Source organism: Microtus pennsylvanicus, chromosome 2, assembly GCF_037038515.1.
Source record: "Microtus pennsylvanicus isolate mMicPen1 chromosome 2, mMicPen1.hap1, whole genome shotgun sequence".
NCBI lineage: Eukaryota > Metazoa > Chordata > Mammalia > Rodentia > Cricetidae > Microtus > Microtus pennsylvanicus.
The window spans coordinates 100,412,772-100,426,631 of NC_134580.1; the positions used below are offsets into that span (position 1 = coordinate 100,412,772).

The 13,860-nt window shown below is 47.0% G+C and overlaps 1 protein-coding gene across 1 annotated transcript in view; it reads right to left on the reverse strand.

The window, feature by feature from the left end:
- Positions 1-13,860, reverse strand: part of Spg11 (SPG11 vesicle trafficking associated, spatacsin) — a 66,712-nt gene that overhangs the window by 754 nt on the left and 52,098 nt on the right. Inside the window, exons 28-39 of the mRNA XM_075961973.1 lie at positions 13,678-13,840; positions 10,637-10,851; positions 9,320-10,067; positions 6,593-6,732; positions 5,483-5,681; positions 5,000-5,137; positions 4,673-4,806; positions 3,950-4,057; positions 1,851-2,019; positions 1,400-1,488; positions 1,076-1,231; positions 261-412 (exon numbers count right to left, since the gene is read on the reverse strand). Coding sequence (XP_075818088.1) covers positions 261-412; positions 1,076-1,231; positions 1,400-1,488; positions 1,851-2,019; positions 3,950-4,057; positions 4,673-4,806; positions 5,000-5,137; positions 5,483-5,681; positions 6,593-6,732; positions 9,320-10,067; positions 10,637-10,851; positions 13,678-13,840 — 2,411 coding nt within the window. The remainder of the gene's footprint in view (positions 1-260; positions 413-1,075; positions 1,232-1,399; positions 1,489-1,850; positions 2,020-3,949; positions 4,058-4,672; positions 4,807-4,999; positions 5,138-5,482; positions 5,682-6,592; positions 6,733-9,319; positions 10,068-10,636; positions 10,852-13,677; positions 13,841-13,860) is intronic.

Genomic DNA, 13,860 nt, shown 5'->3' on the forward strand with positions numbered 1-13,860 from the left:
ACAGCAAGGGCTACAAAGAGAAACCCTCTCTTGGCAAAAAAATAAAACAAGAAACCCCAAATATGTCAGCACCTACCTTAATTAAATTTAGTACTACTGCAAAAGACGACTTGCTGGAGTTTCTGGCTCACTATTAACTTTTTCCTTTTTTCCCCTTTTTTTCCTTTTCAAGACAACATCTCCATATGTAGCCCTGGTTGTCCTGGGACCCACTAGGATTTAAAGCAAGTGCTGGGATTAGGGTCAATTTAAGTACTTACTTTTTGGAAATGTCTTCAAATATACTGGGTCTTAGTAACTTTTGCTGCTTAAATTCTTCCAAGTAACCAAAGTCTCCTTTAAGAATCACTTTTTGGTAGAGAACTTCAGCCCAGTCAGGAACAAAGTCATAGGCCTCAGCTACAATAGAAGCCTTAAAAGGATGGAAATGAAGGGAGGGGACGTTAGAGCCCATGCTGCAGAAAACTGAAGGCACAGTGTTAAAGGTATCAGGTTGCCTGGTGTTGCTCTCCTCTCATAAAGCCCTCTCCAGTAACTTGTTTTTAGTCTTCCTCACAATGGACAGTAAAACCGCTGATGTGAAAATTTATTTTCATAACTCAACTGTGGGGGAAGCAGGAAAGCACTGATGCTGGGCCATTTGTGCCTTTTGTTGTAAAGGGCAAGACCCAATCTCTGGGCAGTCTTGATTCTCATTGCTAACCTGCAGGCTTCATTCCATGGACACCGTCTGAAAGACTGTTAAAAGGACAAGCCAAGGAATTCTCTTCAAACCATAACTGTCAAACATCAAAATTCTCTAGCCTTTGCCCAAATGATGCGCTTGAGATAATATGCTGGGCGTGTGCCTTAAATGGTGCCCACATTTGTGAAGACCTTGTCTGATCTGAACCACTACCAAAACACATGCACATCTATCTCAAATTGCCTCTTCTTGATACTATTAGACAGCTAAATCAGAATAAGTAGTTTGCCGTGGGTCTGTCCCTAATGCTGAGACCAGTTACTCAGCCTCTGGACAGCAAGGGGAAGACACCAGGATTACACTGGAGTACCTGTCACAGAGTGTTTGTACCTGGTAGAACCTAGGTAGAGCCATGATACAGTCCATTAGCTTCTGCTGGCCCAAGTTGATTAGCATTGTGTTCTGACCAGTGTTGAGAAAGTGAATCTGCAGTGTTATCAGCTTAGTGAGCCGGTTACAGTGTAGGGCTTGTCGCACACAGGAGTCCTGAGGAACAGGTGGAGGAAGCACAAGAAGAGAATTTTATTACCATCTCTTCTTTACTCAATAGTGACCTCTGCTTGACCCATTACACACTCCATCTTCACTTGGAAGAGCCCAAGCCAAAGTAATTCCTACTAATCCGGAGGCCGGGCTAGAATAACTCTTGGTTACCTTGGCGTAACTCTCCGCCGCATCTAACATCAGAGTCAGGGCTTTAAGCAGGAGCTGTTTGAGTTGGGCTCCATCCTTGAGGCTTTCCTCTGTAAAGGATACTTGCTGTAAGCTGGGCAGTGGTGGCGCACGCCTTTAATCCCAGCACTCGGGAGGCAGAGGCAGGCGGATCTCTGTGGGTTTGAGACCAGCTTGGTCTACAAGAGCTAATTCCAGGACAGGCTCCAAAGCTACAGAGAAACCATGTCTCGAAAAACCAAAAAAAAAAGAGGATGATTTCTGTAAAGTTGAGTGACCGACCCCTCAGGCCACTCAGTGTGGCAGGCCAGATGAGAGAAACATCCTAAGTATGTGTATCCATAGGTACATTTCACTTGGGCAAGAAATGTCCTAAGGTTCAAACTCTTCTGTAAACGGCTGTCTCCCGCCACCAGGGCTGCAGCTCACTCACCCCAGGGCTGGGACTCAATCAGCTTCAGCTGGATACAGGCCGCCGCCTCATGATTCTCCCCTATCTCCCGGCACATGCTGAAGCACAGGGCAATCATATTGTGCTTTTCGCTGTCTCCAGGGCGGCAGCGTTTGATGTAGTCTAGCAAGGCTGTCTTCAGGGTGCCAGTCTGCCCAGGAAAAAAGGATATTTAAGTTCTTAACCAGGGACCACAGGGGAGGATCAACTGAGTCCCTTTGTTTTATACTGCTCAAAATGCCCAAAGAAAGGTAAGTGACGAACAACAATGGACTGTGAGATCTTAGGCTGTCTAGGGGATAAGCAAACAGACGCATCCTTTGGGAGGACAGCCAGTTAACCTGACCATGAAGGCAGCCCCGGAAGCACACACTGACCTACTATTGTGTTCGCTAGGACTCTATCCTAAAGACCCAAGTGTGAAGGTGAGTGTAGCAGATTTAACAGCTTTAATTAGAAGCAGTTTGAATGCTCCAAATAAAGGCTAAGAATACCTTGTAGCCATTAAATTGCTGAAGGGAGTCTGTTTTGTTTTGCTTTTTTCAGTTAGGGAATTGAACCCAAGGCTAAGCACATGCTTTAAACACTTTAACTGAGGCCAGACTACCTTGACATGGGAAATAGCCACAGCAGACATTTTAAAAGGAGAACCTCAGTCATCTTATTTTCAAGGCATAAAATTTTGCTAAAATGTGAACTATATTTTAAGGTACACGTACAAAGAAAGGGGTATGTTAGCAGTGGCTCTCTCCAGATGGTGAACACTGAGGACTTCCGTATTGTTTTCTAAATGTCTTATATGGAGTATGTATTACTTTTGTAATCAGAAAAAGTTATTAAAATAATTTTAAATGCAAAATGCTTCAGAAGAACAATTTTAAAATCTGGGGATCCTGAATGGACCTGTGTCGGGTCTTGCTCCTTTGTCAGCAGCAGGATTGTCTGGAAACAGCCTAGTAGAGGTTTTTTAAGACTTGGTATTTTTTGACAGAGGAAATAAAGACAACCCACCAACCCAAATGCTTTGTAAACAAAAGCTATATGAACGACACCTCGTGTCATAGCATGTAAATGGGGCTGGAGAGGCTGGACCCAGCAAGCCAGGCCTCTGTTTCCAAGGCTTTTTCCTGTTGTCATAAATGGGTCTCTGGTCCAGGTTAATGCACTTGCTTCCTACCTTGGTAATTGCTTTTCTTTTCTTTAGTGTCTTTTCATATGTGTTTTGATCCTGTTCTTTTCTCTCCAACTACTAGATCTTCCCTACCCACCCAACTTTGTTTTCTCGGAAAAACAAGAAAACAAAAACAGGCCAAAAAGAAAGTGCCAAATGAAAACCATGGAGTTTTTGTGGTGACCAACATTTCTGAGCATGGGTCTGGAGTGTGATTGATAGTACCCAGAGACACTCCATAAAAACAGCTTTTCTCTCTCCTAGAAGGTAGCAGTTACAAATAACTTCTTGTGGAACTTTACGTCCTTTTCCCTTTTGCTGTGCTGGAATTCTGTCTGGTTTGAACTGGGGCTAGGCTGGTGCATGCCGCCAGTCTCCGGTCCCTAAGTGTATCAGCCCTGATGTGTCTGGAAGACACCGGTTCCTTGCAGTCATCTACTCTGCCTGGCTTTTAAAATCATCCTGCCTTCACTTCTGAATTAGATTTCTGAGCCTTTTGTCAGAATAGAGACCTGTTGCAAGGAGACTTGTTTTTCCCGGCTGCCCGGCTAGGCTGCAATGGCTCTCAGCACCATAGTTTGTCTGGAAGAGAAAAACAAACCCCCCAAAAAACCAAACCCTCTAGTGGCACTTCCGCACAGCCTCAGCACCGACAGACCACTTGCAGGGTGGTTCTCGTCAGAACAGATGCTTTAAACAACAGAGAGGGGCTGAAGGCTGAGATGAAAGACAAATATTTTCTTCAGTGTTCATCAATATCATGACCTAGTGTGAACTCTAGCTTAAGTCACTGGTGGTAGTGTGTACCCAGGGGAAGACCCTGACCTCACTGAACATTCTATAGACCTATACAGATACATTCCCAAGAGCAGGTTAGACTTACATCCTGAGCTCATTACTAAACACGTACCGGATCCAGCTTCTTCCTCATCAGAACTTCAAAATAGTGCTTTTGATGCAGCAAGTCAAATATGTATGTCATCTCATTGTACCTTCCGATGCCGGTGAGGAGGCGTACCTGCGGGAAAGAGCATTGAGCTGCTGAAGCCAGACCACTACCATCGCCCAACACAACATGCTGAGAATGGTCAGGCTGCCTGCCATGTTTCATTCCCTCCCAGTCACCCAACTGAGGCTTCTCTGGATAACTGGAAATGTATCTTTGGGATGTCACTGTCACCCCTTCTCGGTCTTTTTTTAACTGACTACCAAATGCTATAAAACCTCTCTGAGCAGGTGTTTCCTCTTGTTGCTTCTCATCCCCCTGGGATCCATTTTACTTACCCACGTGGTCAGCATTTGCAGAGCCATAAGGGGCTTGAATGCTTTGTTTACACATCATGCCTAAACCCCTGTTTGGGGGAGAAGCAGTTCTTTCTCCTAGAAAAGTTGACTTCCCTGGCAAGAAGCTATAGTAGCCCTGGGGCATGATGGGACGTCTTGCTTTCTGCTCTTTTGGGACACTTCTTTAGACAAATCAACCAGCAACCCGGGGCTAAACTGTCTGGCCAGTGATCAGGAGATGTGGGGCTTCTGACGGCAGAATTCCCTGAGGCCCTATTAGCTGTGAGCTGGGTCTTTGTTTCTCTTCAGAGCTGCCTCAGGGTGAGGTGGGCTTGAGGGGACTACTTACCACCAGCCCGTACTCCTCCTTAGGAGCCAAGTGGTTGTCTGTAAGCATCCGGGCGGCCTGTAGGACTCTGATGATGCCCTCCATGTGGCACGTGAAGGTGAAGCAGTGGTGGGCCAGGATCAGGAGCTCTGTGGCTGGGTAGTAGGATGTGGAGAAGCTGGGCTTGTAACTACTGTTGACTTTGGCTTGCCAGGAAAGTAAAGGGCCTGGCAGAGTGTCCTGTCTAGAGAGCGCTCATCCTCTGACAGGCTTAAAATTTAACAGCAAAAACTGGAAGCAATCTAAAGACACTACAACAGTACAAAAGTTTGGATTATAAAGACTTACTGCAGGACAGCTCCCCGTGGGGGACAGACGGAATCCTGTCCAGCAACTTCATGCCTACCAGTGTGCGGTCTTGACACACAGCAGTTAGCTGAACAAGTGTTTGGCTTTCCTCTGCTGGGTTGAGAGGCTGCTTTTCTCCTGCACAGAAAGATGAGGAGACTCACTGAGTCTGCCCTAAGAGAGCTGCAGGAGGCCAGAGCACGGGGCCAGGAGGCCCACTCTGTCCAGGCCCGGCAGTGGGTGAGTATGCTGACAGCTCTGTCCATCTGGCCTTGTGGGTCAGGGGCATTCTTCAGAGGCAGAGCAAGTCTAACCACGGTCATAAAACAGTACGGAGCAGGAAGAGGAATGTAAAGGATTTTCCCCCAAGAATCTGTAATCTTGATAGAGCAACATACAAGTTGTGTATGATTCTAACATTCACATCTTTCATGCTGGGAAACAGTGCTGTCTGAGAGGCTGGGAGGTCTGTAGAGAAGGCACCTGTTCCCTCCGATGAGGTCAGCAGCTCTCGGGTCACCTCTTCAGCCACCAGTTCAGCCACAGTGTCCGGCTCCAGGCCTTGGGTGCTGATAAAGACCTGGGCTTGTCTGCATCGGTCAGGTCGCTGAGAAGCCAAGATTGTTCGCAGCATGGCTTCACTGTCCCTGGCCGCAACATCAGCATAGGAGCAGCCCAACTCCTAGGTGGAAGATAACAGAGCAAAGCCATTGTGAAACAAAAAGTAAACACACTCAGAAATGTGCAGACCACTGCTGCCTGAACTTAGCAATTCCAGAAGACCAGAAGCAGCCAGCAGCACGCCTGTGAGCCCGGTCACCTCACCAAGCCAGTCCCTCACCTTGTGTCGAACGCTCACCTTTTCAGTCATACAGTGTAAAGGAGTGGACGTGAAAGAGCCTTTATTGCTCCCGGAGCATGCGCGAGGCCCGAGTTTGCAGAGACCCTGTCTGAGGCGAGCGCTGTACTGTTCAGCTTCGCTTCCCTTACAGTCTTGCACTTGTGGCTGTTTCCCAGCCAGTGCAGGGCCACACACAAATCCTGGCTGCTCTGGGTTGTTTTGGAGTAGGGATGGAGGAGACAGGGTCTCTCTAAACAGCCCAGGCTGGCCTCAAACTCCTGGCAATCCACCTGCCTCTGTATCCCAAGTGCTGGGATTAGAGGCTTAAGCCTTCTGTCTTTATATACATCAAATGTCATATACAATGTTAATTTATAGAGCAAAATCTTACCCCTGAAGTCTAGAAGGAACTCATGTTCAAATCAGTGTTTATAGAGAAGAGCCAGGAGCCCATGGGAGTTAAATATCTTGCCCCACCTTTCTGTTTGCCTGAGCTACAGCCAAGACTCAAAGTGGCCTGGCATCCTCCCCACTAGTCCTCAGATGGGTCACCATCTTGACAAGGGCCTGCACTACAAGTCATAGTTCTGTTTTCTTGTGGCTATGGGGATCTAGGGACCCTGCTCGTGCTAGGCAAATACTCTCTCCCTTTCACAATTATCATCTGAAGAACTCCCACTGCAATGTCCAAAGTCTACCCCAGCTTCCCACTTCCCTCTCAGACAGTGCTCTGTGGGCCCCCTGGCACACACCTTGGCAAGTTCATACAGACAGAGGACCTGCCGGCAGTAGTTCTTCCCGTGGAGGCACTTGCTGGTGAGAGCGCGGAGACTCCTCGCCACCTCATCAGTAGAGGGCGCCATCATAAATGACTGACTGTCCAAACTCGAAGCTGAAAGCAAACCCAAGTCTGAAGGGAGCTTTAGGTTGCCCTCTTCCCAGCGCCCCATGACTTCATCACTTTGAAAAGACCCCCGCCCCTCACTGCCCCTGAATTGAGCTTCCATGATGCGCCTGGCTCTGGGGCCACTTCTGACAGAGCCTCACTTAAACTTCCATCACCGCCTTTCAGGAAATCCAACCATGGTTTCTTCAGTGATCTCACTACCTCAGACTTCAAGCTTCCTGCCTGCACTAGAGGCCAGCACCGAGACGCGCCAGGCCCTCTGCTCTCGAGTCCCCCTTGTGTTGCACAGACACATCTACCTATCTCCAGACCATCTCTCGACCCCTTGGTTCTCACTTCAGCAGGGCTCTGCCTCCCTTCTCCTTCAAATAACTCCTCCCCAGTCTTATTCCAGGTTTTAGAAAAGAAATCTTGGGGCCAGGCATGTGGTTCAGAAGCAGAGTGCTTGCCTTTTTTTTTTTTTTTTGTAAAGGCCTTAGGTTGAAACCCAGCACTGTAAAAATGCCAAGCCTTAGCCTGAACTAGGAGAAATGTTTCTTGCTTGGGAGAACATTTTCGTAAGGAAACAAAAGTAGACCGTGTGACACTTTGCCTCTTTTCGTCTCTCAGCAGCTCATTCTTAGCAGGGGTGGCCCGGAACTCACTTTGTAGCTCAGGCTGCCTTAACTTTGGAGTGATTCTCCTGCTTCAGCTCCCAAGTGCTAAGATTGTAGATGTGTGCTGCTACCCTGTTTGTGACACAGGGTTTTACTATCAATCAAACCCCCTGAAGTATGGTACATCCATCCAGTAGAATGGTCTTTCCCCATTAGAGAGCCCACTGGTCCATCCTGACAGATTAATATGATAGGGTCTAACTTTTGGGGAAATGTGTTGTGTGTGCTTACACTGACATGCAGAAAAGAACACATGCAAGCAAAAAATTGGTGTCCTGGAAGCTCTGAAAAGACAGCACTGAATTTACTTTTCGTGTTCTGCATGACTGCACTCCGTCATTTGTTACACTAAGCATGCTAAACTTCTATACTTAGAACATGAAGCATCATGAACTGAAAAGCCTAGCATGCCTGCAGCCCTGAGCTCCACTCGCATCACATAAGTCTGCGTGGCGGCATAAGCCTGTGACCCCAGCTCTCTAGAAGTGGATGCAGGGAGACTCAGTAAAGAGTTCAAGGCCACCGCTGCCCATATAGTGATACAGCCAAACAGAAAAACAGCTTAAATCTAAAAACATACACTTTAAAAGTGAAGCAGGGTGTTGGGGACATCTCTCTGATCCTGGTACTTGGGGGTAGGAGATCAAGAGTTCAAGGTCATTCTTGGCTACACAGCTAGTTGGAGGCCAGCATGGGCTAAGTCTTAAAACACAACAAACAAACCTGTAGAAGTCCAGACCTGAGCACGGAGGTGGAGGAGAGACTGCAAGTGTCTGTCCGTACATACGAGCACTCAAGCAAGTGCTAGGACCAGTTTTAAGGTAGGGCATATGCTCCTGTGCCTACCCTCCCTTGCCCTGGCATCTAAGTTACCTCTTGGCAGTGGTGGTAGAGGCTGCCATGGCAGCTGGAGTGAGCTGGGGGTTGGGAGGAGGTAAATCCATATTGAATCCAGGTTCAATCCCCAGTACCCACATGGCAGCTCACAACCAACCCCAGCTCTTGTTCCGGGGTTGGATACCCTCCTCTGGCTGATGAGGGCAGTGAATACACACGGCGCACAGACAAACGTGGTTAACATACTGAGTTCTAGGCCGGCTACATAGAGAGACCCTGTGTCAAAAAGGGGTGGGGGGCTGAAGGATGGCTCAGCAGTTAAGAACACTGACTGCTCTTCTAGGGAATCCCAGTTTGATTCCCAGAGTCCACGTGAAGACTATAACTGTATTTTCACACACAGTGAAAAACACCCATGCACTTTTCTTTAAAAAGAAAAAACAAAAACATTACACAATAAGGTAGAAAACCGTCCGAATGATCCAAAACACAGGGGAAAAAGTTTTCCTGAAAAAACCACAAACTACCAAAACTCATCTAAAAGCTAAAAGATAACCTTAATAACTGTATAATAATAAAAGGAATTCATAATTTAAAATATTCTAAAATTAAGCCTCTAGATTCAGACTTGGGGAAACAATATCAAGTCAGCCATGGCGGCTCACGCCTCTAATCCAAGCACTTGAGAGGGAGGTAGGAGGATGGGGTTTAACATCATCCTCAGGTACACAGGAAATTAAAGGTTGGTCTGGGCTACATAAGACCTTGGGAGGTGTCGGGTAGGGTGTGTGTGTGTGGGTAAATTACAACTGGGTAAACCACAGCTGGGTTATAATATTTATATAATTTTAGTCAACTAAACTAGCTATCAGCCAAGCTGAATTCCTCCACTTGATCTACTTGAGCTAGTAAAAAGATGTTACTTTATTGACTAGTTAATAACCTTGTTAACGCATTACTTGGGGGAAAGTTAGCGGCTCCTTAGTTTAGTGTAACTAAACATCCTAAGAGGGGGCCCCCTTCTGGAGATAGCACCGCACCATGTGGCAAAGACAGACAGGGTGTCACCCTTTACTCACTGCTATGGACTTTCCGGAGAGGGGCGCTAGGGCTCTCTTGGTCGTCAGGCAGCGCAGCACTTGGGAGGAGAGCTCGGATGTCTGAGTGCAGGTCGTCCACGCCGGCCTCTGCGGACGCCAAGGCTCTAGAGTGCAGCACCAGCGCCACGTCCTGACTGTAGAAGTGGAAATACCGGCACACCCTGCTTGCTTCGTGCACACAGCCGCCATCCAGCAGCTGTCCGATCAGAGCATTCAGTGCTTCCTGCTCCTTCCAATTCAGTCTGTTCTCACACGTCTCTTTGGATGGAAGACCATTAAGGTCTAAGTATTTGGGTGTGTTCAGAGCAGCAAGCTTGGAGAAGGAAAACTCATCGGCTAAGATATCAAAGGACAGTTCAGCACCAGCTGACACTTGTTGAGAGGGGCCGGGCTGGGCTTCCTCCGCGCCCCCTCCACGGGCATGCCAGGTGATGCGGAAGATCCAGGCCTGTTTCTCCAGCTCTTCCAGCTCTCCCAAGGGGACAGGCTCTTCCTGGGCCAGCCAGTGCCCCCCCAGCGTGAGCAGCAGGTGGCACTCCTCCAGGCTGCCTGGCTCAGCGGGATGCTCACTCACCACAGGGACCTGGCTGGAGAAGAAGGAAGAGGCCGCTCTGTTCGAAATGGAGTTTTTCTTAAAGTTTTCATGGCATTTTTTCCAGAAGTCAATTCTTGTGTGTTTGACGGACCACTTCTGAGTGTGTTTTAGGGTCTCCATTTCCTGGGTTAGCTGTGAAATTGAACAAAGCAGACTTCAGCTTTGCCGGGGTAAGGAAGCATCCTCCAGACATTGATGCGCTAAGGCCATGCTGGCTACAAGCCAATCTCACGATTACAGATGAGCCTGGGCTGCAGAGGGCGCTGGGTACAATTATCAACAAAGTCAGAATGAAAACAGTTCTCAGTGCGTCTAACTGAGTTCTATTTACCCTGTTCAAAGGAAAGCAGCTGAGCTTATTCCAGGGCGTGGTTCTCAACCTTCCTAGTGCTGCGACCCTTGAATGCAGTTCCTCCTGCTCTGCTGACCCCAACCATAAAATTAATTTTGTCACTACTTCCTAACTGTAATTTTGCAATTATTATGAATCATAATATAGATATCTGATATGCGGGCCATCTGACACGTGACTTCCAGGTAGAGAACTGCTGTTCTACAGGCAATGCCTATGTCAAAGAGGCATATTTTTCAGTATATGCAAAGCGTACTCACTTCTGAAGTAAGGCAGAAAGGGCTGCCCCGTCTATGGACTGCATCTCTTGGGTTCTCTGTTAGGAGCGTGAGCATCTTAAATGTTCTACCTGCTCAATGACCAAGCTGTCCACAGGCAACGCTGCTAATTCTGCCACTCTCCTGGCCACAGCAAACTGTCCATCTGCCTTCAGCTTTTCCAAAATAGATCTACACTCGTGCTGGAAATTCTCAGGGCTGTAGCTGGTAATAACCGCAGGGCTGATGGCCACAGGTGTATCCTTCAAGATCTGGCTGAGCACACACAGCTTCTGCACGTCTGGGCCTGTGTGGAAGAGAGGACACAGTCATACAGTACTGAGGAAACACCCCGTGAGGAAAGGAGAAACAGACACAGGACTTTCTTTTTTGGGTTGTTTTTGTTTGATTGATTGTTTTTTGAGTCAGGGTAGCACATAGCTCAAGCTGGTCTTGAGCTTATTATCAAGGAAAACCTTGAACTCCTGATTCTTTTGACTCTACCTCCAAAGTGCTAAGATTATAGGTGTATGTCCTATAAAAACAAGTCTTTTATTCTGACTGATTAGAAAGCTGTAAGTTCAGTTACCTACATACTCAAAATGCTAAGTCCCATCTATCTATCTATATCTATCTATCTATCTATCTATCTATCTATCTATCTATCTATCTATCTATCTATCTATCTATCTATCCACAAACACATATGTATCATGAATATGTATATAAATATGTGCATATGTATGTATATATGACATTTAGCATTTCCAGTGTATGTATATATATATTTGTGTGTATATGTATGCATGTATGAGTGTGTGTACATTGCAAAACCCTTAGTCAAAGTCTGGCTGAACTTGCCCAACTTGCTCTAAGAACTGGCAGAAATTAGATTAAGACATGAAATCAACATCTATCATACACATGTGGCTTTTATTAGACAGAATCTCACTTTAGTACAGACTGGCCTCAGTCTCATGGCAATTCTCCTACCTTAGCCTGCCCCCCCCTCTTTCTCTCTCTCTCTGTATGTTTCTATCTCATTTGTTCTTATTTCCATCTAATTTGTTTGGTCATTTGCTCAATCAAAACCAGCATCATGGAGACACAGGCTTGCAGGGCAACTACAACTTTACTGGCCGGTCCTCAGGCATGGCTACTGAAACTATATTCAGAGTGGAGCAATATTTGCTCCATCTGGTGTTTGTTTAACACAGCGGACACAGCTGCACTTCCTGTTTCCTGTGGTAACATCAGGAATCTCAGAGCTGTGAGTACATCTTGAGAGTAGAGAGCCTGGCTAGCACACGACACCCGGGGTTTGATAGCCAGTACAGCAACACCGACAAACAGACAAGCACGGATTCTCTACCAATGCTTTGTGCGGCTGGGTTTGTTCCTACTTCCAATTAGTATCATGTGAAGCCCATGCATGTCCATTTACACAGGACGATACGAGGTTATTTCTAGTGTTTGCTGCAGAATGGCAGTTTGATTTAGGTAGTTCTAGAGACAGGCGACACACCACACAACGGTCACCAGCTTGGTCATGCCTTCTCTCTTTATATTATAGAAAACGCAATAGAAATATAGAAAACACAAATGTTTTTCTTGATTTTTGAGACATGGTCTTGTTATGTAGCCCACACTGGCCTCAGGTCTTCCTGCATCAGCCTTCCAGTTGCAAGGATTACAGAAGTAAACCACAGGCTCAGAAAAAGCATAACTGTGCTTATAGACATGTGCTGTGGTCGGTCTGCTTTCTGTTGCTGTGCTACAGCATTCTGAGCAAACGAAACTCAGAGAGGAAAGGGTTTCTTTCAGCTCACACTGCCCAGTAGCAGTCTATCACAGAGGGAAGTCAGGGCAGGGACCGGAAGCAGGAACTGAGGCAGAGCCCATGGCAAAGTGCTGCTTACAGGCTTGCTCTTCTGGCTTGGGCTCGGACCAGAGCTGCCCACAGTGGGCTGGACCCTCCCAGTCAATCAACAACCAAGACCATTCCTCATAGACATGACCAAGGCCAGTCTGATATGGGCAATTGGTCAACTGAGACAGCTCTTCCCAGGTAAATGTTGCTTGTGTCAGCTTGACAAAACACTAACCAGCACACAGTCATTAGCCCGTGCTGTTCTGGAATGCTACCTCTTAGGAACACTGTTTCCTTTCAGCCATGAGACCCCGAGCCTGGAATGTCTGGTACCGAGCCCAACATTCTGTCAGTGTTCCGTGGAGTTCTGCTCATCAGCTGAACATCTATGAGCATCCCAGAACAGTACAACCGGAGGACACTGTCTCTCAACAACTTGAAAGACCCAACAAGCAGGAAAGAGAAAGACAATGTCAGTTTGATATAACTGGCAACCATCTTAGAGAGCCAGTGTCTGGAGGAAAAAAAGAAAGCACAAATTGTCTCTAAAATGCTCACAATTAATTATTATTTCTGAAATAGGGTTTGTGGCCATAAGCAATGAGGACATATTACAGTTATCTGGCAGAGAGGGTTACAATGATGTGTCAATATGGAGGCGTGTGCACACACGCGTGTGAGTGTGTGTGTCTGCGTGTGGGACCATGTGCTATGGGATAAACCCTGTGAAGATTTGTCATTCATACTGGTTTCATACAATGCTGATTGGCCAGAAGCCGGGCAGGAAGTATAGGTGGGATTACCAGACTAGGAAAATTCTGGGAAGAGGAAAGGCTCAGTCTACAGTCACCAGCCAGATGCAGAGGAAGTAAGATGAGAATCTGCACTGAGGAACAGTACCAAGCCACACGGCTAAACATAGACAAGAATAATGGGTTAATTCAAGTCAAAAGAGCTAGTTAATAAAAAGCCTGAGCTAATAGATCAAACAGTTTATAATTAATAAAAGCCGTTGTGTGTTTTGTGGGGACTGAACGGCGTGGGACCGGGTGTGACAGAAACTTCCATCTACAACCATGTGACAGCTGTTTAGAAGGACTGGTTGCATCACGGTGGATGGCGCCATGACAGACGACCTCAGTTATGGACATCAGTGTGATGCTATCTCTCGATGCATTCTAAAATTCTGAATGCCCTCCCAAAATAATTCTAAGATATGGGAGCTAACTTCTTGGCAGCAGCTCCAGGGCAACGCTGGCTTACCGTCGGAAAAGAGGTGCTCAGTTCCAACAAGCAGCTGGAGGAGCTTCCCCAGCTCATACTGTGTCTCACACTGCTGTGGCATGAGTTTCAACAGGAAACACGTCTGGTCCTTCATCCATGCGGCAGGGAGGACAGGAAGGCCCCTTGCAGGAGCTGTGTCAAGCTACGAGAAACAACAAGGGC